Genomic DNA, 24,652 nt, shown 5'->3' on the forward strand with positions numbered 1-24,652 from the left:
AACCCGGGCTGGGAAAACCAGCCAGCCAGCATCCAGGACACTCCCCAGACCAAATGGCCGGGCCCTTGATTCTTGGGCAGTCTCCATTCTACGCCCTCCCAACTTTGGGGTCCTAGAGTCAGCCACACCTACCCTCCCTCACCAGCACCCTCTCCAATCTAGAAATCCCTCCACAACTCAAGAGCCTGAGGACTGCCCGAGTTGGGACGTTCACGCTGCTCTCTTTGTGGAGGTGATCCTCATGTCGAGCCAGCCTTGGGACCCATCCGGGAGTTCAAGTGCAGTGGCTCATGAGCTTTGTGGAATAATACACTTTGCCACCCCTGCGGCTTTGGAGAAAGCAATCTTGTCCTTTCTGTGCAACCCCCGTCTCCTCTTTCCTAGAGGAAACAACGCCTGGCCCTTCTGACTATTCCTCTAAGGACGGTGTCCACCAGGATCCCTCCTGTGCCCCTCCACGTGGAGTGCCAGCTTCTGGGCCCCTCCACTGTGAGGACAGACTTCCCTAGTGAGGGGGTGAGGAAGGGCATGCTGCCCAGGGACTAGGTCTGTGTGGGGTACACTGGACCATCACCTCCCTTGTTGGGAACACAAGCCTCTATTAATCCAGCCCAGGTTCAACTCTTCCACAAGAACTGCCATTTGGTTTTGCTGTCCCTATTCCATACCGATGGGATTAATTTTTCACAAGAGCTGTTTCTCTAGACTGTGGTTAATGTGCATTTTGAGTGGCTTCAGGCTGTCATCCAGCCCTTGCAGGGCTATTACTTCCCCTAATGTGATAACTAGGTCTGAAGTATTCACTCAAAGCACGTGCTCAGGCCAAGTACAGTGGCTCACACCTGTAATCCCAGCACTTTGGGAGGCCAAAGTGGGTGGATCGTGAGGTCAGGAGTTCGAGACCAGCCTGGCCAACATAGTGAAACCCGTCTCTACTAAAAATACAAAAATTAGCCAGGTGTGCTGGTGGGTGCCTGTAGTCCCAGGTACTCGGGAGGCTGAGGCAGGAGAATCACTTGAACCTGGAAGGCAGAAGTCGCAGTAAGCCAAGATTGTGCCATTGCATTCTAGCTTAGGTGACAGAGTGTGACTATCTCAAAAAGAAAAAAACAAACAAAAAACAAAGCATGTGTCATGGATAGACAGCCCTGACCAGTATTATCATTAAGGTCCCTGCTTCATTAATTAGCATCATGGGAGCCTCTGATGGGCTTCAAGGTATCCCTTTGAGTCCTTTTCTGAGAAAATGATCCACAGCTTTCATTATAAGATAATGGAGCCCCCTCATAAGGCTCCTTCTCCGAATGATAAGAACTACGTGTAAGGTTTAACTTTGTTGTCAAATGAGGACAGTGAGGCCCAAAGGAGAGACCTGGCCCCCACTCCCCAACCCCAGCTCTGTGGCCAGTTCTAGGAAGACCCTGAGCTTCCTGACTCCTATTACAGTGCTCTTACTACTGCGTTCTTTCTTAGGATCCGGGTGGGCTCACCTCCTCAGGGTAGGGGCATTCAGCGTGGGTTCTGTGGATGACACCTGTCACAGGCTTGGCCTGGGATTCCCTTGCCTTAAGCTGGTTCCTCCGAGGCCCCATGCCTGAAGCTCCCGCAGGCTGCCACCAGGGGACACTGGCGCCCAGGCTGGTGGCATATTTAGGAATTCTGGACTTAGGCCAGCCTCCCTCCTCCCCCGCACAAGGGCCAGATTCTGAAATGATCTGTCTTTATTATGTCATCAGAAAACAAAAAAATCCCCCGAGTGTAAACAGGAGAAATGTGCTGGTTAAGTTACTCATCATTATCTTATTATTAACAAAATAAAGCACTATCTATGTTTACAGTCATAAAAAAAGAAACAGCCTGGAGAGAAGTGGGGGCGGCTCTGAGGCTGAGGATGGAGAGAAGACAGGGGCAGACACAGACTCCATTATCTGGCCCTGTGGGATTTGGAGTTCCCATACTGATCCGAGGGCTGTTTAGAGTTAGGTGAAATTGGGATTTGATTTCCTTAGGAAACTAACTTGTGAAACTGATCAGAGGCTGAGATCCAGTCCCTGGTGTAGAGTAGGGGAGGGGAGGAGAGGGCAGGCAGGTGAGAGGCAGGCCTGGGTGGGAGAGGCTGAAGCCCAGGAGTCTTCTCAATTTCTTCCAAGAATGGGGAGCCCCCCACCCCATGCTCATGAGGGAGGAATAAAGACTAGCTGCCATGGGGAGCCCCTCTCCAGGGCCTCTGACACTGGCAGGAAGGGGAGCACCATCAATCCTCCTGTCCCGCCTCCCTCGTGGGATCAGGTTGGGACCAGGGGTGGGGGCACCAGGACAAAGACCCTCGGAGGCCAAGGCACATTCCCATGCTGATCAGAGCTAAAAATGGCTCCGTGGGAACGGACTGGCAGAGCCAGGGAGGGAGTGAAGGGGAGGGCAGGAGGAGGTCAGGAAGGCTGATGAGCCCAGGGCAGACCAGGGGCCTACACAGACCCAGAGAATCCGGAGGGCACAGGGGGCAAGGACAGACACCAAGAAGGAGAAACAACGAGGGCTGTGCAGAGACAAGGACGGAGAGCGACAGAAATGCACACAAGGACACACAGAACCTGAGACACCCAGACTGACAAAGAGGTAGCAATTTGGGGACAGAGAGAAGCACAGAAAGAGGCCCCCAGAGAAGCAGGAGTGGCATCGAGAGACACACCCACAGGAACTCAGCAAACTACGGTGCCTGGCACATAGTGGGCACTCAATAAATATCTTGTGCAATGAATGAACAGATGAAAACACACACACGTGCACACGGGCACGCACACACACAGCAGCCAAAGGGGCCATGGGTTTGGCAGAAACGAAGACAGCAAGGGACAGCCAGACCCTTTTGCACAAAGTGCAAAGCGATCTTGGTGAGTGGTCTGGAGAGTGTGGGAGGGGTGTTGGTCCCACAGTGGCTGGTCCAGCCAGGACAAGAATGGAAACAAAGCATGTGACCCCAGGGAGACCGGTCTGTAGCTGCCATAGCCCAGGTGGGTAGACCTGCAGGGGAGGAGGGTCATACAGTGTTCCCTGGCCATGAGCCCTAAAGGCTGAGGTGCTCAGCCAGCTCAGCCCACAGCCACGTTGCAGTTCCTGCCCACCCAGGCCAACAGCTCCTCAGGCAGGGAGGGGGCCTCTCCCCTCATGAATCTATCTACAAGTGCACAGCTTTGCCCATCTCTGCGGCATGACCAAGTCCAAGTACCAACACAGTCTTAGGTTGGCTGGCTGTGCCCGTCGGGCTGGGACGAGGTCTTCCCCAGAGGAGAAGGGGCGGGGCCCACTCAGCCGAGATCAGTCTGTGAGCACCACCAACTCTCCATCGCTCTTCTCTTCGCCCTCCGAGTCCTCGTCCTCGCTGTACCGGTACATCTCGCCGTCGGCCACCGAGTGCCTGTCGTCTGTGCCCTCGCCCTCCTCTCTGAGGCTGCAGGTGTTGACGATCACAGGCATGTTGGGGTCCAGGCTACGAGGGACATAGTGCTCCACCAGCGGCTGTGCCAGCGGCATGCCTGCCGCCCGAGGGTACAAGACATCCGAGGAGCTCATCTGCACCTGGCCGGCCTGCGGGCTACGGGGCGGAGAAGGAGCACGATGATGGATGCACACTCAATTCAACCCCAAACCCATCTCCCCTCCAGGCCTGCTCCGAGCATGCCCTCCCACTCCACACCCTCTTGGCTGTGACTCAAACACCCTGCCCGCCCCCTCCCCCCCGCCCCGCCTGCTTTCTGTTGGCCAAATTCACTGGTACCTACAGCCCTGCAGATGACCTGCAGACCCTGGACCATAGATGTGTTCAACAGATAATATTCTTGGAAGATCATATATGAATCCAATTTTTAGAAACTGCGTGTTTTATTTTTTTGTTTACTTCTACTTAGAGACAGGGTCATGCCCTGTCACCCACGCTGGAGTACAGTGGTGCAATCACGGCTCACTGTAGCCTTGGCCTCCCTGGCTCAAGTGATCCTCCTGCCTCAGCCTCCCAAGTAGCTGGGACCACAGGTGTGCACCACCGCACCTGGCTACTTTTATTTAAAGATGAGGTCTCACTATGTTGCCCAGGCTCGTCTCAAACTCCTGAGCTCAAGGGATCCTCCTGCCTCAGCCTCCCAAATCGCTGGGATTACAGGTATGTGTCACCACACCAGGCAGAAATTGCATATTTTAAATGCCCTAGGAGATTTGGTGCTTGCTTTAGTCAAGTCAAGAACCTTTCTGTGTGATTAATACTTTGATTTCTAGCCCCTTTGACTTTCTATTAAGTTCCTCTGCCATGGGATCTACAGGCACCGTCCAGGTCCGTGTGGCCAGTCCTCCGGTCACAATCCTGTGTCCTCAGCCACTGGGTGCTCACCACAGTCACATACATAGCCATACACAGTCGAGTTGCATGTGCAGGCTCAGCTACACCCAGGTAACACACACGTATGCATATACACAGCACCCCTGGGGTCACACACAAAGGCAGGCCCCACACGGACACCAGCCACTCATGAAAGCTACATGTGCACACACAGTCTCCTGGCCGCCTGCTCACGGGATCACATAGCTCTGGCGGGCATCCTGGCGTCGGGTCCTCATCAGGGCCTTGTACTCGCCCACACGCAGCCGCTTCCCCTCCACGATGCAGGTGCGCTTGGGCCGCGGCTTGTACTTGTAGTCAGGATACTTCTCCAGGTGCTGCCGGCTCAGCCGCGCCTGTTCCTCGTAGTAGGGCTGCTTCTCCTGGTTGGTCATGGACTTCCAGCGAGATCCTGACCCAACCCCCCAGGAGCAGGCAGTCAGTGCTGGGCTCTGCTGACCACCCCGAGCAGGACCTGAGACGACCTTGGTGCCCAGGTGGGTCCACAAGATAATATATGTGCAAGCACCTAGCAAGGGTCCTGCCCGATGTGGGTGCTCCTTGGATGCTGGGCAAATTTGAATGAATGAAGTTGGCCTGTACAGGGGTATCCAACCGCCAGCTTAAGACTCAGCACCCACCCACGTTCCTAACAATCCAGCAACTTCCTTGAGCCTCTGGCCTGCCTGATTTGCGTAAACAAAAGAGCAGCCACCTTAGGCCTTCAACAACCCAGACAGGCTCCCTGCTCAGGACAAAATACCTGATGTCTCAGTCGACAAGAGTCCTTCGCTGACAGCAGAGGAGCCTCAGTCTTGAGCACACCTGCCCCCTTGAGCCCATCTGCCCTGCCCAACATCCCTCCGTGGCCAATCAGGACATGTCATTTTAAAAAACCTTTCTAGTGACAGCCCAAGAACACTAGTCTCTCCTGTTTTCTGCCAGATCAAGGTTCTGGGCAAACAGTGGAACAGGTTAAGTTTAGATCACGAGTACTAAAGAATGTAAACACACACACACACACACACACACACACACACACAATCTCTCTCTCTCCCCTTGAGTTCTTGAGGACAGGTGCTACTGAACACTTCAGTGGTACAAGACCCCAGAACCCAGCTGCCCTCACATCCCCAGCGACTCCTGCACCCCTATCAGCAGATTCCACTGGAGTCCAACACAGTATGGAATATCACCAAAGAAAGCCCTGAATGGAGCCAGCTGACTCCTGCAACCAGGTCTCCCTGAACCATGGCCCCACCCACCCCCTCTGAACCATGCCCCCACCCCCCAACCATGGCCCCACCTACCCCTCCCCGAACCATGGCCCCACCCACTGGCCCTTACCAAGGATCTTGCTGATGCTGGAGTTGTGCATGTCTGGGAAGGCTTGTAGGATCTTCCTCCGCTCATCCTTGGCCCACACCATGAAGGCATTCATGGGCCTCTTGATGTGACTGCTGTTTCGGGACTCGGGGAAGTGGCGGGAGCCTGGGGAACAGAAGTGAAGTCAGCCAGGTAGTCTGTCTGGGGTGACAAGAGTGCCCCAGAGCCAGCAGAGAAACGTTCCCCTCCTTGACCAGCAGGAGGCACAGAGGAGGCTCCCACAGCCGCCAGCCCAGGAGGAGCAAGGCAGGAGCAGAGGGGGCAGAGGAAACAGCAAGAGGCCCAGCCAGGGAACCAGAGACAGACACACAAGAAAATCCCAGCAATATGGCCTCAACAGAGAGCAGAAACTCAGCAGTCTCAGAGACAGGACAGAAAGCAGACTCAGAGACAGAGCAACAGACACCTAATGGGACAGCAGAGGCACACACACCTGGAGAGGACCCAACAGACTGAGGGAGGGAAGGGATCAGAGGCAGACACAGCCTGCCCTGGCCCTGGCAGGACAGAGTTGGGCCCTCCTGCCCATCAGCCCAGCGCCCGAGCCCTCACCGTCCATGTCGCAGCTCAGCATGGCTTCCTCCGGTGGGTGCACACAGCTGTCCTCCAGCCGCTCCTTGGCCGGGGATGAGTCCAGGCTGATGAGGTCCTAGGTTGACAGGGCAACCTGACATCAGCCTCCTCTGCATCACCCACTCCTCTCCCTCCTCCTATCTTGGTGGCCTCAGACTGTGTCTTCCAACTCTAGCCACCATCTGTGGCTGCCCCCAGGTTCAGGGCAGTAGGGGACCCTACCTTGCGGAAGGGGGTGCTGGGAGAGCCTTCCAAGGCCCCACTGTGGCTGTGCAGCAGCTGCCGAGCATCCTGGATGGCTTTGGTGACAGCATCCCCTTCACCAAGGAAGCCTGCGGCAGAGGGCAGAAGAGAGGGAAGAGAAGCGAGGTAAGCTGAGGGCGTCAGCCCAGTGAGAGCCCAAACTCCATCAGCCTCCCGCCATGCCACTCCCATGAGGCACCTGAGTGAGTGTTCCCTCCTGTCCTTCCACAGGGTGACGGCATTGCGCGTCCTCAAGGGGATGCCACTTACACTGGCTATTTATTGTGCATGTCAATAGACTGGAAATGAGAATAGCACCCTCTGGAACTGTGCAACTCTGGCCTGAATCGCTGATGCTTGGAATGCTCAGACAGACATAATGAGGGGGAGGAGGAAGGGGAGCTTCTGCTAAGAGCAAGTCTAACCCAGAGAGAAGGGACCTGCTCCCTGCTAAGAGGGCTGACGGACAAGTGCGGGCAGGAGGAAGCTTACCCAGAGGCAGGCTCGGGGGGCTGGACTGCAGGTCCCTCGTTGGGCCCCCACGGCTGGGGGGGCGGGGTGCACAATTGCTCATCTTGAGGCTTGGGGAACTGGAGGTGTTGGGCAGCTCAGGAGCCTTGGGCTTGGCTGTGAGGTTCAGGGGCTGGGAGGGCTCCTGAGGGAGACCCGGCAGGTCAGAGGATGACAGACACCAGAGGAGACTCCCACAGTGGGACAGAGAGGAAGTGAGGTGAGCATACCCAGAACACACAAGGAGACAGACAGAAAAGTGGACACAGAAGGAGCAGGTGAACAGGAACACAGGACGCCATGGCTCACCCGTCCACACCCCGCAGTCCCCTAAGGCAGCAGCCAGCCGTCAGAAGCTCAGCAGGGAGCCCCAGGCCGGTGGGTAGAGGGCAGTACCTGCAAGGGGTGGTGGGCGGCCATGGCCCCAGGCCTCTTCACCACTGGGGCAGGGGGACTGTGCAGCAGCTGCAGCGGATACTCCACTATGGAAAAGGCGGCAGGGAGAAAAGTCCTGGATGAGCACAGAACAGCAGACACCCCGCTTGACGAGGTCCCAGCACAAGGTGGGCAATGGCTCGCAGCTGGCCCAGCTTGGTTCCAACCACTGCTCTCTCCAGCCCCAAAGCATGGCCGGAGGTCTCCTGTCCACTCACCCCCACTGCCTCTGCAAGCTAACCAGTATCTTCGCCGGGTTATCCCCTTCCCAACCCACTCTAAATAGAGTTTCCCAGATTCTAGAGTCCCATCCAATGGCACAATGAGAGAGGGGACACCGTCTATTCATCCAACAGCTACTTTTATTTTGTACCTACTGGGCGCAGGACACAAAAGTGGCTGCCTGTTGTGTAGAACATCTCATATGTATCATCTCACGATAATACATGGTATGCAGTAGATAACGGGGGCTGAATACATCATCATCCCATTTGACAGATAAAGAAATGAAAACCGGCCGGGCGCAGTGGCTCACGCCTGTAATCCCAACACTTTGAGAGGCCTGGGCGGGCAGATCACGAGGTCAGGAGATCAAGACCATCCTGGCCAACACAGTGAAATCCCATCTCTACTAAAAATACAAAAAAATTAGCCGGGCGTGGTGGCACACACCTGTAATCCCAGCTGCTCGGGAGGCTGAGGCAGGAGAATTGCTTGAACCCGGGAGGCGGAGGTTGCAGTGAGAAGAGATTGCACCACCGCACTCCAGCCTGGGCAACAGAGTGAGACTCTGTCTCAAAAAAAAAGAAAAAAGAAAACCTTAGAAGTCAAATGGGGCTGGGTATAGTGCCTCATGTCTGTAATCCTAGCACTTTGGGAGGCTGAGGGGGAGGATTGCATGAGGCCAAGAGTTCAAGACCAATCTGGCTAACATAGTGAGACCCCCATCTCTATTATTAAGAATTTAAAATTTTCAAAAATAAAAATAAGAAGAAAAATGGGTTGCCCACAGAGCTATTAAATGGCAGCATCAGGATTTGAACCCCACACTTCTAGACTCCACAGCCATTCCTGCTCCTCGACATGGCACTCCTACCTACCCTATGTCCCTTCCAGGCCCAGCCTCCAGGTGGAGAGCCAGGCCACATGCAGAAATCACAAAGTGCATGGCAGGTGCTGATGAGGGCCGCACCGGCAGAGCGCCAGCAAACTGCTGCAGCTAGGCTAACTAGAGCAGGCTCCCTGGGGGAGCCGAAGTGTGAGCTTAGCACCCGCAAAATGAGCAGGATTCGGGCAGGTGGAGATGGGATGGCGGTGAGCTGTGGGGAATGGGGCAGGCCATGGGGGCCAGGTCAGCTCCAAGGCCCGTGAGGGCCAAGGTCAGTAGTATAGAGCCCATGCTGTGGGCACAGAGCACCGTGTAAGGCTTGTGAGCTGGGGAGGGCCACTGTTTGCAGTCAGCTTTTGCAAGGGACCTTGCTTGCTTAGTTTCTAGAGCAAACAGAGGGGGAGGCAGCCATGCCAGTCCCTGGCTTCCGGAGCTGATTTCCTTCCTCACCTGGAATGCAGTCGGGGGCCCTATCTCCGACCAGATCACACTGTCCCCTGGCCTCCACGGCTCCCCTCCACATTCATGGGGAGTTGCAATGGTTTGGAATTGCCCTGTCCTTCACCTTCAACCTTCTCCACTCCCAGCTCCCCCGGCTAACTGGAAACTTCCACACTGGGCCTGTCTTGGTCTACTCGGGCTGTTAAAACAATGTGCCATAAAACTAAGCAGCTTACAGACCTCGGAAATTCACTCCTCACTTCTGGAGTGAAGCACAATCTGCTTCAGAATGAATTATACCTTGAGTCTGACCTATGACTGATTTCGGTGAGATTTATTATTGTTGTTTGTTTTGTGACAGGGCCTCACTCGGTGTCTGTCTCGCTCTGTCTCCCGGGCTGGTGTGCAGTGGTGCGAACACAACTCACTACAGCCTTGACCTCCCAGGCTCAAGCAATCCTCCTCCCTCAGCCTCCCAAGTAGCTGGGACCACAGGCACAGGACACCATGCTGGGCTAGTTTTTTTTATTTTTTGTAGAGACAGGGTCTCACTTTGTTGCCCAGGCTGGTCTTGAACTCCTGGCCTCAAGCAATCCCCCTTTGTCAGCCTCCCAAAGTGCTGGGATTACAGGCATGAACCACTGGGCCTGGTCTAGGTGAGATTAGATGAGGCTCTAGACTTGAAAGTTTTGAACTGATGCTGGAACAAGTTAAGATTTGGGTGTCTACTGGGAGGGAATGAATGTATTTTGCCTATGACAAGAACACGAATGTGGGGGAGTCTGGGGCAGAATGCTATGGTCTGAGTGTTTCTGCCCCCCACAATTCCTATGTGGAAAGCTAATTCCCCATGTGACAGAATTAGGACGTGGGGCCTTTGGGAGGTGACTGGGTCGTGAGGGTGGAGCCTTTAGGAATGGGATTGGAGGCCTGAGGGAGCCTGTTTACCCCTTTCACCACGTGAGGACACAGGGAGAGATGCCATTCTGGAACCCGAAAGCCAGCCCTCACCAGACACCAAATACGCTGGCTTCACAGTCTTGGACTTCCCAGCCCCCAGAACAGTGAGGAATACACGTCTGTAGTTCATGAGCCACCTGGTCCATGGCATCTTTCTATAGCCCCTGAATGGATGAAGATGGGGCCTGGCTTCCTCAGTCCACTGCATTTCCCATTTCCACCACCCCACAGTGCCCGGCGCAAACCAGGCAGGAGCAGAGTCGGTGGGGCTGAGCAGTCGCCCCAAGCTCACGGCCTATGGGCCTTGGGAAATTTCCTCTTCTGTCTCTTTCTCGCCTGTGGAACAGGGAGGATGGACTAGCATGGCTGCCTCTGAAGCCATCTGCACTCCTGGGGTAATTATGGGCAGCACCTCTGTCCTGTCCCCATAACTCTCTGTCACTGCCCTAATTCAGGTATCATCCCATATTGCTAGAATCACCTCAGCAGTTCCTGCTTCTGGCCAGTCTCCCCTCCACCCGCTACCTCTCAAAGCAGAAAGACACACTTGCCACTCAAACATTCTCAAGCACCCCACTGCACACACAAAATAAATCCCAGACTCCATGCTCCGCCCCCAGCTGCGCCACACCGTCATGTCCCACACCCTTGTCTGACACATGGCCAGTCTGCTGAATTTCAGTGATGGGGTAGAAGGCCAGAGTGACATGGTCTAGGCAGGGACAAGAGTTTGAAGGTAGGAATCACGGCTGTTAGAATTTGGGAGATGTGGCTCACACGTAATCCCAGCACTTTGGGAGACCAAGGCACTTGAGGTCAGGAGTTTGAGACCAGCCTGAGCAACATGGCCAAACTCCGTCTATACTAAAAATACAAAAATGAGCCAGGTGTGGTGGTTTACAGCTGTAATTCCAGCCACGTGGGAGGCTGAGGCAGAAGAATCGTTTGAACCTGGGAGGTAGAGGTTGCAGCAGTGAGCTGAGATTGAGCCACTGCACTCCAGAGCCCAGGCGACACAATGAGTGAGATTCTGTCTCAAAAACAACAACAAAAAAAGAACTTGGGAGATTTATAAACTCCAGTTAATATTCCAGGGTTTTGTTTTTTTGTTTTTTTGAGATGGAGTCCTGCTCTGTTAACCAGGCAGGAGTGCAGTGGCGTGATCTCAGCTCACTGCAACCTCCACCGCCCCGGTTCAAGTGATTCTCTTCCCTCAGCCTTCTAAGTAGCTGGGATTACAGGTACCTGCCACCACACCCAGCTAATTTTTGTATTTTTAACAGAGATAGGGTCTCACCGTGTTAGCCAGGCTGGCCTCAAACCCCTGACCTCAAGTGATCCGCCCACCTCGGCCTCCCAAAGTGCTAGGATTACAGGAGTGAGCCCCTGGAAATATTCCAGTTATTAATACTCTGGCATAGTAAATGTACCAGAACTGGGAAGACTAGACCTGGATTGCTATATCATCTTCCATCTGGAAAGGGCTTTATGGTTTTCCATTGTGCTATTTCTTTTCATTCTCCCAGTGAAGTTCAGTGAAATTCAGCAAGATTCAGAAGGAGGATTATTTTTCCACCAGACAGGTCCGAAGTGGAGGCCCAGAAAGGCCACATAGCAAATTAATGGATGAGAGCGGCTCCAGGGTGCCTTCCCTGACCTCGGGACAGGCTGCCCGCAGTGGTGGGACCTCCCTTCTCACACTCACCTGGTTTGCAGGGAATGGGTTGAATGGGTAAGGCCAGCTGGGAGTCGGGGGCGACAGGCAGAGGTTGGTGGCTTGGGGGGAAGGCTGGGATCATGACATAAGGCATGTTAACCTGCTGAAGGCAAAGAAACCCTGTGTGAGTCCCCAGGGACCCAAAGAGCTACCCAGCTATGGTCAGCCCATGACACAGAGAATGGACCCACAGACAAGAGGCGCAGGGTGTATAGAAGGGATAGTTTTCCAAAGAACCCCTCTGGTCCCAGGCCATCTCTGTGGGCCCCTGTCTATCTGCCCTCAGGTCTCAGCTGGGGAGGAAGACATGACAGGCTCCTCCCCTTAAAACAGGGAAGGAAGACAGGTTGGGGTCTAGAACAGAAATAACCCTCCTAGGGTCAGGCCTGAGTGATTCTGCTCTGGGAGCTTTAACTTGGTGCACACATCCCCTGTCCCCAGCTCTTCTCCAGGCCGGTGTCAACTCCCTCAGCTGCCTCCTGTGCCTCTCCAGGGCTCCCTCCTGGTTACCTGGATCTGCTGCTGAAGGAGGTTGATCTTATGCTGCTGCTGAATCAGCTGCTGCTGCTGCTTTGCAATCTGGGAGAGGGAAAGAGTAGGCAGAGTGGGTCATGGACATTAACCCTGGTGCCCAGAGCCTGCCCAGCCCTAACCACGCCCTGCCTTCCCCAGTAGTGCAAACCGCGGAGCGGGGTGGCAGTGGGGAGCAGAGCGCTCAGCCCTCAGAATTGGTTCTCCTTTTGCAGGAAGTTCATCCCTCCCTCCAGGACCGGGAGGCTGCGCAGGAAGCTGCAAGCTGCTCTTCCTAGAGTCCCTTTCATACCCTCCTACCTCTAACCCCTCACTACTGCAACCTCCACCTCCCAGGTTCAAGGACTCATGAATCAGTCCAGGTAGGAATCCCACAGCCCCTGCCCCACCTACCCCTGGCCCCAGCCTGCACTGGTGGGGCCTGCCCCTAAGGCACCCTTCTCTAGGTCCTGACACACTCGCTTTCCTGGGAAGAAAGCCACACCCACCGAGCAGGGCCTACCTGCTCCTGCTGCTGCCGCGCCAGCTCCATCTGCTGCTGCTGCTTCTCAAACAGCATGGCAGCCATGTTCTTCTGCTCCGAGTGGGCTGTCAGGAGCTGGTCCCGCAGGGTGGACAGCTGGTGGATCATGACCAGAAGCTGGAGCTCCTTCTCTGCTAGGCTTTCTTGGGTCCCTGCTCCACAGTGAAACAGCCCCCAACGGGATTCTTTTTTTATTTGTTCATCTACCCACCCATCCATCTACCCATTTATTCATCAGACATTTATTGAGCAACTGCTATGTCCCAGGACTATTTGGGGGCTGAGCCACAGAGACAATGACACAAGACGCCTGCCTTGAAGGTGGTTCTTCGTGTTGCTGCCTGGCAACTACTAGCCTGGAAGTTCTCCCTTACTAGTCACGAATTCCAGGCCCTAAAAATGCTGACAGTGGGACATCTCAGCCCCAGAGCCCCAGGTCTCTTGGATGTCCTTGAGTGCTCAGCACCACACAGGGCCAGGATGGACACCATCCCATCAGAGGGATCCAGGGGGACACACAGGCTTTGAAGCAAGTTGGGTCTGGGTTCAAATTCGCATTTCAGCCCAACCTGCCTGTGAGCTGTTAGACAAGTTTATCAATTTCTCTGCACTTGAGGGTTTTCAAAATCTGTTAAGTAGGCATAGTAGTCACTTCAGAGGGTTACTGTGAGGGATAAATGAGCTAACAGAGGCAGGACACGGTGGCTCACGCCTGTAATCCTAGCACTTTGAAGGTCAAAGCTGGTGGATCATCTGAGGTCAGGAGTTCAAGACTGGCCTGACCAACATGGTGAAACCCTGTCTCTACAAATATATATATACATGCGTTTTATATATATATATATATATATATATATATATATATATATATATATATATATACATACACATATATATACATATGTGTATATATACATATATACATGTGTGTATGTACATATATATATACATATATGTGAATATTCATATATATGTATATATAATATATGTGTATATATATTTATAGAGAAATTTATAATTTAACACACACAAGTTAATATATACAAAGCTCTTACTCCAGGATCTGGCACAGGGTCCTGAACCAATAAATGTTAGTGCTTTCCTGATCTCCGGTTTAGCTCCTGTCTGATATAGCAGTTTATTCCTGAGTGCCTGGCCACAGAGTTTTTTTTCCCACATCAGAAATCACTCAGGGATCCTTTGAGAAATAGAGATGGCCAGGCCCCTACCATACCATGGGGTTCCCATTCAGTAGGTAGGGGTGGAGCCTGGGTATCTGTATGGTTTTATCCCTGTGGATGTGATCAAGGACAATGCAAAAATGGTCATTCTGGCTGGGTGTGGTCTTTGGCTCATGCCTGTAATCCCAGCAATTTGAGATGCCAAGGTGGGAGGATTGCTTGCGTTCAGGAGTTTGAGACCAGCCTGAGCAACATGGTAAGGCCTCATCTTTTTTACAAAACGTATAAAAATCGGCTGAGCACGGTGGCTCACGTCTGTAATTCCAGCACTTTGGGAGGCTGAGATGGATGGATCACCTGAGGTCAGGAGTTTGAGATCAGCCTGGCCAACATGGCAAAACCCTGTCTCTACTAAAAATACAAAAATTAGTCTGTCACGGTAGCAGTGCCTGAAATCCCAGCTACTCAGGAGACTGAGGCAAGAGAATTGCTTGAACCTGGAGGGTGGAGGTTGCAATGAGCTGAGATCGAGCCGCTGCACTCCAGCCTGGGGGATATAGCAAGACTCTGCCTCCCAAAAAAATAATAATAATAAAATAAATAAAAATTAGCCTGGCTTGGTGGCAGGTGCCTGTGGTCCCAGCTACTCAGGAGGCTGAGATGGGAGGATCACTCAGGAGGTTTAAGCTGCAGTGAGCCAAGACTGTGCCACTGCACTCCAGCCTGGGTGATACAGGGAGACCCTATCTCAAAAAAAAATCACTCTAAGGAATCCAAGCAGCAGCCTGTTAATAACCACTTCTCATTCACTTAGTGAAGTCCCACTGACTTAGAATTAATTAGAGTGAAAGGAAACTTTCTGCTCATTTTGCAGTTAGACCTGGGAAGTCGCAATGACATGCCTGAAGTCACAAGGGTGCCTGGTGAGAGCCCAGATTCATAGCCATGGGATCTGATTCCTACCAGGCCTCTCCTGCACGGGCGGAATCAGACCTAAAGCCTGGGGCCTCCAGGTGAGGGATCGTGATGACACCGAAAGCCAGGCAGGAGCCAGATGGCACAGGATAGGTATGAGGGTACCAAGAACTGCCCTACAGAGCCAGGCTGCACGGCCAGGCCAGGAGAAGAGAGATGGAGTTCAAACACCTCCCCCACCCCCTACAGGCCTCCACCTTTGACATCTTTGGCTTCCATAGAGCTCCTTCCGAGGAACCTCTCCTTCCAGTCACTGGACAACAGCTTCTCGATGGCTGGCACCACTGGAAGACAGCAAAGGGGTGAGGAATAACTGTCGTAACACCTCCCTGCCCCAGGACTCTGCCTCTAACTAAAGCAGACATCTTACCTTCTTTCAAATTTCGGTTGAAGTCCAGCTTCTCCTGACTTCCAGAGGCAGCCTCCGACGCTCCTGGTCTCTTGGGTTCTGGGGACCCATTACCCTCTGGAGAGCTACAGTCCTGTAAGACATGCTGAAGTGTCACTGTCACCCCCAAGAGAAGGGGACAGGCTGCAGGGAGGGCTGGGCACCTCCAAGATGTATATCCTGAGCGATCCCAACCCTGCTTCAGTCCTACTTCTCCACCTGGTAGGTCCCTCTGTCCCCCACCTGCTGGACCTTTGCTCAGGAAAAGAACAAAAGATTTCAAAACAAAAGACCTGCGTTTCAGTCCAGGCTTAGTGACTCACAAGTGGCTTGATCCCACACAAGTCCCTGAACTGCTCTGAACCTGACTTCCCTCTTTTGAAAATAGAAATATTAATACCTCCTCTGTTACAAGATTGTTGCTGGGATCAAGGGCGTTAATGCATGTGAATGAGGTTTGCCATTGCAATCAGGGGCCAAAAGTAAGCTATTAATTATTACTCCCTTCAACACACCCACTACGCCAGCGGGGCTGCATGGGGAGCAGGCAGGGGCTGGCAAGTTACTCACACTCCCCGCTGCCTGCCACACTCCTCTTCTCATCAAAGTCCTCCTCATCCTTTAAGGCCTAGCTCGAAGCTCTACTTCTCCAGGAAGTCTTCCTTGATCACCCATGCCCCCACCCCGAACCCCCCTCCTCCAGGCTGGATTCCTTCTTAGAGCCTGTAACTCTCATTTTTACTTATTTGAATTTGAATTACATATTCCCTTTCTACATCTCCTATGTGAAATAATAGAATTTTTAGGAGGAGCAAGAATCCTTGTTCATCGTGTAGCTCAATCCTCTTTTTTGTTTGTTTGTTTTGTTTTGTTTTGTTTTGTTTTGTTTTTTGAGACGGAGTTTCGATCTTATTACCCAGGCTGGAGTGCAATGGCACGATCTCGGCTCACCGCAACCTCCGCCTCCTGGGTTCAGGCAATTCTCCTGCCTCAGCCTCCTGAGTAGCTGGGATTACAGGCACGCACCACCACGCCCAGCTAATTTTTAGTATTTTTAGTAGAGACGGGGTTTCACCATGTTGACCAGGATGGTCTCGATCTCTTGACCTCGTGATCCACCCGCCTCAGCCTCCCAAAGTGCTGGGATTACAGGCTTGAGCCACCGCGCCCAGCTTTGTTTTGTTTTGTTTTTTTGAGACGAAGTCTGGCTCTGTTGCCCAGGTTGGGTGGAGTGCAGTGGCGCAATCTCAGCTCACTGCAACCTCCACCTCCCTGGTTCAAGTGATTCGTCTGCCTCAGCCTCCCAAGTAGCTGGGACTACAGGTGTGAGCCACCACCCCCGGCTAATTTTTTGTAGAGACAGGGTTTCGCCATGTTGGCCAGGACGGTCTGGATCTCCTGACCTCGTGATTCGCCCCCCTCAGCCTCCCAAAGTGCTGGGATTACAGACGTGAGCCACCGAGCCCAGCCCATTCTCTTGCTTTAAGGGTAAAGAATGGTATCATCTTTAGCAGTGACCTAATTCTTGCTTGGGCAATCAGATTGATTTTCCCAAATAACCTGAAAAACCTGGTAGATTACTTTAAAGCTAGACTTTTAGCATGTGTGTCCCATCTTCACATCTAGTCCTCAGATGCAAAGACTGGGCCACACATAAGTGAACAGTCACTATCAAGCAAGTGACTGAGTGAGTGTGGGCCCGAGTCCAGGTCCTGCTCTGATAGGTGACCTGGCTTCTGGCCTCAGTCCGAACCCGGCAGTGCCTTCCTGCTCCCCTTCACGGCGTCTTACTCCTATGATCACCATTTCTGCCTGTATCTGCTGCCATCTAGGGTTGTGGGCCTGCCCAGCCTAGGAGAGAGGCCAGGGACATCGCATGCGTGTGGGGACGGAGGCACAGTGGGGACACTGACCCAGTAGCCCCTGAAAAAGTGCTGGGCACCTTGGCTGGAGCTCGCGGGTCAGCACCATCCTGAGAGTCCCGGGCTGGGTCTCCAGGCTGAGGTTCAGCGGCAGTGGCTGAGCCCTGGGGGGCCTCGTGGCAAGGCTCCTTCTTCTCCTCTGACTTGATGGTGCAGTTCACCATGGTGCCAACGCCATCCAGGGCCAGCTGGGCAGAGATGGGGCTCCTCATGGACATCCTGGGGAGGGACAGAGTGAGCCGAGGTGAGTCTCCAGTCGTTCGCTCCCCCCACCCCACTCGAGCGCCTCCTGGTTTCCCTCACACGGGCACACTCACAGAAAGGGCAAACCTGCTTGTGAACCCACAGAAAAATCAGCAAAGGCTCTGTGGCCCTCACGTTTTTTGTTTTGGTTTTCATTTTTTAAACAAAAAGTTCTTGAGAAGAGTGGGCCCACCCTTCCTCACGCCCTGCCTGTTTAATGCTGGGACTATGGGACTGGTGGACTGGTGGGCCCAACTCACGAGACCAGATCCTGACTGGCAGTTTCTGAGCTCAACAGAGTTGAAAAGTGTGTGTGCGTGAATATCTGTCTGTGCATGTTTGTATGTATACAAATGCTTTTTTTTTTTTTTTTTTTTGGAGACAGAGTCTCACTCTGTCACCGAGGCTGGAGTGCAGTGGCATAATCTCGGCTCACTGCAACATCTGCCTCTGGAGTTCAAGCGATTCTCCTGCCTCAGCTTCCCAAGTAGCTGTTACAGGCACCTGCCACCATGCCAGGCTAATTGTTGTATTTTCAGTGGAGACAGGGTTTCACCATGTTGGCCAGGCTGGTCTTTTACTCCTGACCTCTCAGGTGATTTGCCTGCCTTGGCCTCCCAAAGTGCTGAAATTACAGGCATAAGCCACTGCGCCCAGCCTACAAATGCATTTTTGTAATTAGTTATCAAAACTTAAAAGTCAAAAGATAGCACATAAAAATCTAGATTTGAACTTCTAGTTCAATTGTTGTGACAAAAATTGGCTGGAATTGAGTAATGGGTGTTTTTTACGGACAGACCCGTCTACCTTAGCCTCTATACTCCTACTACTCCCCAAAAAGGAAAACAAGTGTTAGCTACATAGAACATATATTCTTCTATATATAAGACGTATAGTCTTCTTCTTATGTTGGAGGCAAGGTAAAAGTAAATGATTTCTTATTTCATGCATCTATCAAAAGTGGGGAAATAGCCACATATGGTGGTTCATGCTGTTAATCCCAGTTACCCAAGAGGCTGAGGCAGGGGCATCACTTGAGGTCAGGTGTTTGAGGCCAGTCTGGGCAACATAGTGAGACCTCCATCTCTTTAAAAAAAAAAAAAAAAAAAAATAGCGGGGGTTGGGGGTGGGAATAACAGGCTGAGATGAGTGGCTTTAAGAAAAATATTTTCTGTCTGGGGACAGAGGCTCTCGCCTGTAATCCCAACACTTCGGGAGGCTGAGGTGGGCAGATCACCTGAGGTCAAGAGTTCGAGACCAGCCTGGCCAACATAATGAAACCCCACCTCTACTAAAAATACAAAAATTATCCAGGCGTGCTGGCATGCACCTGTAATCTCAGCTATTCAGGAGGCTGAGGCAGGAGAATTGCTTGAACCTGGGAGGCTGAGGTTGCAGTGAGCGGAGATCACGCCATTGCCCTCCAGCCTGGATGACATAGCAAGACTATGTCTCAAAAAAAAAAAAAAAAAAAAATCGAAAAATATTTTATAATATCTAGCTAGAATAGCTCATTTAGAGTCTGGCCATCATAGGCATTTGAGTTTACAATGCCTGGTTTAAGTAGCTGGTATTCCTCGCAGACCCTCCTGAGACCCTGTACCTGCTGTTCCTTTCCTGTCACATCACTGCCCGAGCAATTGCAGGATCTCAAGGAGTGGTTTCCAGGGGTCACGCCAGGCTTGGGAGGAGCAGCAGATGCCTCTCCTCCAAAGTCACTGGGGCACACATCCAGAGACTGGATTCCAGTGGGAACACACAGCAGGTTCCAGCTATGCATGGGTCCTGCTTCAGCTACTGACTAGCCCATAGACCAAGGGCAAATTGCTTAGCGGCTCTATACTTCACATTTCCTCACCTATAAAATGAGCGTAAGAGTCTCTACTCTATAGGGCAGACATGAGGACTAGGAGTTTATATTTATATGGTACTTAGAACAGTTCGTGGGACCTGTAAGCACTGATCTGGTGTTTTGTGGTTTATTACATTTCCAAATACAATCACATGACCTGGTGTTTGTTAAACCACTGCTAGTTGAAATGCAGTATAAGGACCAACAGCTTCAGCAGGCCTTGGGGGCTTGTTTGAGAGGCAAAGTCTTGGGTCCTACCCACAAATCAGAATCTCTGCGAGTTAGGCCAGGGATCAGGTTTAACCAGCCCTCCAGGTGAGTTTGAGATGCACTAGTTAGAAAAGCACTCTTAAATAAATTGTTTTTATTTTTTACTTTTTTTTGCATGGGGATTAATGTTTAGGGGAGGTATGTAAGGCTAAAATCAGACACAGTAAAAATATCTGTAGAGTAAAAAATCCCTTAAACATCCCAGGTGCAGTATGGTATTTAAATATTGCATCAACTCTGTAAAATGTTTGTTACATAAAATGAAACATGCATTGTATATAATAAGAGTACATGTACAGTATTATAAATAAGCAAGCATTATAATGGAATAAAATACATTCAGTCAGGCCTCTGTATTCATAGGTGCCACATCCACGGATTCAACCAACCTCAGATCAAAAACATTTAAAAAAGAAATTTCATCTCTACTGAACATGTAGGCTTGTCATTATTCCCTAGACAATATACTGCAACAACTATTTACATAAGATTTACATTATATTAGGTATTATAAATCTAGAGGCGCAGTGGCTCATGCTTGTAATCTCAATACTTTGGGAGGCTGAGGTGGGAGGATTGCTTGAGGCCAGGAGTATTGCTTTTTTTTTTTTTTTTTTTGTAGATGCCCACTAGCATGGGCAACATAGCAAGACCCTGTCTCTACAAAAGAATATGAAAATTAGCTGGGCATGATGGCATGCACCTGTAGTCCTACCTACTGGGGAGGCTGCGCTTGGAAGATTCGCTTGAAGCCAGGAGTTTGAAGCTGCCAAGATTAAGTCACTGTACTTCAGCCTGGGTGACAGAGTGAGACCCTATCTCAAAAACAGTAACAACAGTAAATAAAAACCAAGGTAAACGGGAGGATGCGCATAGGTGATATGCAAATACTGTGCCATTCTATATCAGGAACTTGAACATTTTGGTATCTTCGGGGGTCCTGGAATCAACCGTCTCAGATACAGGGGGCTGACTGTATCTGTGTACAGTCTTACATCACTTAATAGCATGGCATGTTCTGAGAAATGCATCACCAGGCAACTTCTTTGTTATTCAAACCTCGCAGAGTATATTTACACAAACCTAGCTGGTACAGCCTACTACACACCTAGGCTGTATGGTATAGCCTATTGCTCCTAGGCTACAAACCTGTACAGTGTATTATTGTATTGAATACTGTAGGCAATTGTAATGGAATGGCATTTGTGTATCCAAACATCCAAAGATAGGAAAGCTACAGCAAAAATACAGTGGTAGAACCTTGCGGGACCACCATCCTGCATGTGGTCCGTCGTTGACCGCGACGTCGCTTGGCAGGCAGCGCATGAATGTATGTGTATTTGATTTGATTCCACCCTGCTGATCAGACCAGACCCTCATGCTCACCCACCTTCAAAGTGTAGGATTCCCCAGCGGCTGGGTCCCAGGACACGGCACTGCAGAGAGGGGCCTCCCTGACTATAAGAACGACAGCCCCATCCCACCTAGATGCAGAGAAGAGAAGAGGCCCCAGCCCAGCTCACCCTGGGGTCCCCTCCTACAGCCCAGGGGCCTGGAGAACGTCCAGGAAGCAGGCGGCTCAGCCCATCCGGGCACTGGGAGGGGCTCAGAGCCAGGCCGAGAGCAAGTGGGGAGAGAAGTGGGAGTGCCCGCAGTCGGGGAGGGGGTTTTATCCTAAAGCCGAAGGCAGCAATTACATAACAAACAAACCCTGGGCTCAAGCTGTGAATTAATCAAACCGCTGAAAATAAAACCTTCCTCTCAGGAACTTCAGACAAAAGAAATGAAAACAACCAGGCTGGCTGGAAAATAAAAGGCAGCAGCACTGAATGGAGGACAAAAGGAAGCCAGACAATAGGGTGTTGGACAAAAGCAATAAAGCCAAAGGAAGTGTGACAGGCGCACAATGCGGCCTGTGGGCCTCTGATCCGCCGGCTCCGTGCCACCTCACTCACACCCACCGCGGGCGCAGGCCGGCCACTGGTCCGGACTTGGGTCCTCAGGGTCTCTCCTTCATTCTGTCCCAACTTCAGCGGCTTCCAGCTCCTACCTCAAAGCCCTCCCACTGCAGCCCAGATATCCCAGCAGCAGCCATGGCCTCCGGGAGCATGGTCAGATGAGCAGGCCACAAAGGCCCAAGCAAGATCTCCCCATTTGGGGATGGTGAATGACCGTCCATCTCCGGAGCTGATGGTGGAGGCAGAGGAGGTCATCATCTGTCCTAATTAACCCTGCGAGTGCACCGCCCAAGACTGCAGCCACTTGCCACATGTGGCTCCTAAGCACTTACAATGCAGCCGGTCCCAACAGAAATGTGCTGTGGGCAGAAAACACACCCCAGGTTTCGAAAACTTAGTACACAGAATAGAATGTAAAATATCTCATTAATAATGGTTACTGATTACAAGTTGAAATTCTTTTTGGATAAGTTGGGTTAGATAAAAATACATTATTAAAATTAATTTCGGGCCAGGTGTGGTGGCTCATGCTTGTAATCCCAGCACCTTGGGAGGCTGAGACGGACAGATCACAAGGTCAGGAGTTCTCGACCAGCCTGGCCAACACAGTGAAACCCCGTCTCTACTAAAAATACAGAAAATTAGCTAGGCATGGTGGCGAGCCCTGGTAATCCCAGCTACTCAGGAGGCTGAAGCAGGAGAATCGCTTGAACCCAGAAGGCAGAGGTTGGAGTGAGCCAAGATTGCACCACTGCACTCCAGCCTGGGTGACAGAGCTAGACTCTGTCTCAAAAAAAAAAAAAAAAAAAAAAAAAAAAATTTCATTTCACCTATTTCTTTTTGTATTTTCTAATATAGCTACTAGCAAATACGACATATGTAGTTGCCATTTTATTTCTGTTGGACAGCACTGCACTAAGACACCTCCTCCCTTTGAGCTTCTACACCCGTAGCCCGCACAGTCCCTCCAGCCAGGTACTGGGGATCACCCTTATATTAAGGAACCTGTCTCCTGGACCTCTTAGCGGCTTACCCTGGCCTCCGGCACAAAGCCAGTGGCTCCTGGTGACCAGCCAGGCTGGCTTAGAGGTGTCAGTCTGTTCACTAGGGCTTGATGCCCACCAGATCACCCTGCCCAGAGAGGCCCTTCCATCCACACAGGTGTCTGGCTCAACTGCAGGTGCTGGGCACTGGCCCTTAGTTGGTATCCTCTGGGCCCACTTGTCCGTGAAAAGGCAGCAGTCCAGGCGCAATGCCACCCCGCCCCCACTGGAGAGCACCTGCAGGGTCTCACCTTTGGGTAGAGGGTCCTTGGGTACCTCTTTCACCTCCCTCTCCGCCTCCCCAAGCACAGGCATGCTTGAGAAGAGCATCTGCTTTCCCTGCCCTGTCTGGTCTTGAGGGAACCGAGCCTCAGCCTGCCGTGGCCCCGAGAGACACAGGTGTCTCTGTGACGTTCATCAGTGCGAGGCTCCAGACCAGGCGTCCCCAGACTTTTTACATAGGGGGCCAGTTCACTGTCCCTCAGACCGTTGGAGGGCCGCCACATACTGTGCTCCTCTCACTGACCACCAATGAAAGAGGTGCCCCTTCCTGAAGTGTGGCGGGGTACCGGATAAATGGCCTCAGGGGGCTGCATGCGGCCCGCGGGCCGTAGTTTGGGGACGCCTGCTCCAGACCCTAACCATCCCAGAGAGGACAGCGACAGTCCCATAATCAACTAGATAAGGCTGGAAGGGGAGTGAGGTGGAAGGAGAGCGGACGTTGTGTGCTCACTGCTCTGCCACTCTGCAGCTGAGGGTCTCTGCACAGTTTGCTCACCCCTGCAAGCTGTGTCCGTAAAATGAGGGTCCCGGAGGGAGTCAGGGGACAGCCTGGAAGACCCACAGGGTTTGAGTTCAACAATCTGGGTTTAAATTCCTGCCCTGCCACAGGCTGACTTGTGTGAACCTAAGCAAGTTAATAACCGCTCTTAGCCTGTCTCCTTGGCCATACAATGGGCACAATAACCCATATCCCACTGGTGTCCATAAAAATTACATAATACAGGGTGAATATTTATTCTATAAGTTGTGTGCAGTCCAGGATGCTCTGCGAGTCAAGTGGTTGAGAGAAGAGCTTCTATGGTCAGACAGACTTGGGTACATTTGAATCCCAACTCTGACCATTCATTGCGGTTCAACCTTGGGCAAGTAACTTAACCTCTCTGAGCCCATTTCCTCTTCAGTAAAATGGGAGTAAGAACCTCAACACGGGCCAGGCGCAGACGCTCAGGTCTATAATCCAGCACTTTGGGAGGCAAAGGCTGTTGGATCACAAGGTCAGTAGTTCAAGACCAGCCTGATCAATATGGTGAAACCCCATCTCTACTAAAAATATAAAAAATTAGCTGGGTATGGTGGTAGAAGCCTGTAGTCTCAGCTACTCGGGAGGCTGAGGCAGGAGGATCACTTCAACCCAGGAGGCGGAGGTTACAGTGAGCCAAGATCGCGCCACTGCACTCCAGCCTGGGTGGCAGAGCGAGACTCCTCCATCTCAAAAAAAGAAGAACCTCAACATGAAGAGATGAATCGCCCGTTAATAACCCAAACCCTATCAGAGTGCCTGTTTTACATTCTCACGGCACTTTGAGCTCAACCTTCAAACTACCTGTCACATTTGGTAATGATACCTTTACATGCTTAATTTATTTTGGGGTTGCCGTGCACGGTGGCTCATGGCTCTAATCCTAGCACTTTCCTGAGGTCAAGAGCTTGAGACTAGCCTGACTAACATGGTGAAACCCTGACTCTAGTAAAAATACAAAATTAGCTGGGTGTGGTGGTACACTGTAATTCCAGCTACTTGGGAGGCCGAGGCAGGAGAATCACTTGAACCCAGAAGGCTCAAAAAAAAAAAAAAATTTTGGAGTCACCTGGTAGCCAAAAATATACCTGTTTCTGATCATCACTGTGGCTCCAGTGCCTAACACAGTGCCTGAAACATAGTAGGTGCTCAATAAATATTCTTTTTTTTTTTTTTTTTGAGATGGAGTTTTGCTCTTGTTGTTCAGGCTGGAAGGCAATGG

The 24,652-nt window shown here is 51.8% G+C and overlaps 1 protein-coding gene across 1 annotated transcript in view; it reads right to left on the reverse strand.

Moving 5' to 3' along the window:
- Window positions 1–2,597: 2,597 nt before the first annotated feature.
- Window positions 2,598–24,652, reverse strand: part of SOX13 (SRY-box transcription factor 13) — a 60,191-nt gene continuing 38,136 nt past the window's right edge. Inside the window, 14 exon segments of the mRNA XM_010348909.3 lie at window positions 2,598–3,592; window positions 4,565–4,781; window positions 5,717–5,860; window positions 6,308–6,404; window positions 6,551–6,660; window positions 7,064–7,226; window positions 7,478–7,563; window positions 11,731–11,845; window positions 12,253–12,321; window positions 12,776–12,948; window positions 15,150–15,236; window positions 15,323–15,434; window positions 17,254–17,280; window positions 17,283–17,481. Of these exon segments, the coding sequence (XP_010347211.2) occupies window positions 3,316–3,592; window positions 4,565–4,781; window positions 5,717–5,860; window positions 6,308–6,404; window positions 6,551–6,660; window positions 7,064–7,226; window positions 7,478–7,563; window positions 11,731–11,845; window positions 12,253–12,321; window positions 12,776–12,948; window positions 15,150–15,236; window positions 15,323–15,434; window positions 17,254–17,280; window positions 17,283–17,480 (1,875 nt within the window). The 5' untranslated portion in view covers window position 17,481 and the 3' untranslated portion in view covers window positions 2,598–3,315.

Source organism: Saimiri boliviensis, chromosome 14 (assembly GCF_048565385.1).
Source record: "Saimiri boliviensis isolate mSaiBol1 chromosome 14, mSaiBol1.pri, whole genome shotgun sequence".
Lineage (NCBI taxonomy): Eukaryota > Metazoa > Chordata > Mammalia > Primates > Cebidae > Saimiri > Saimiri boliviensis.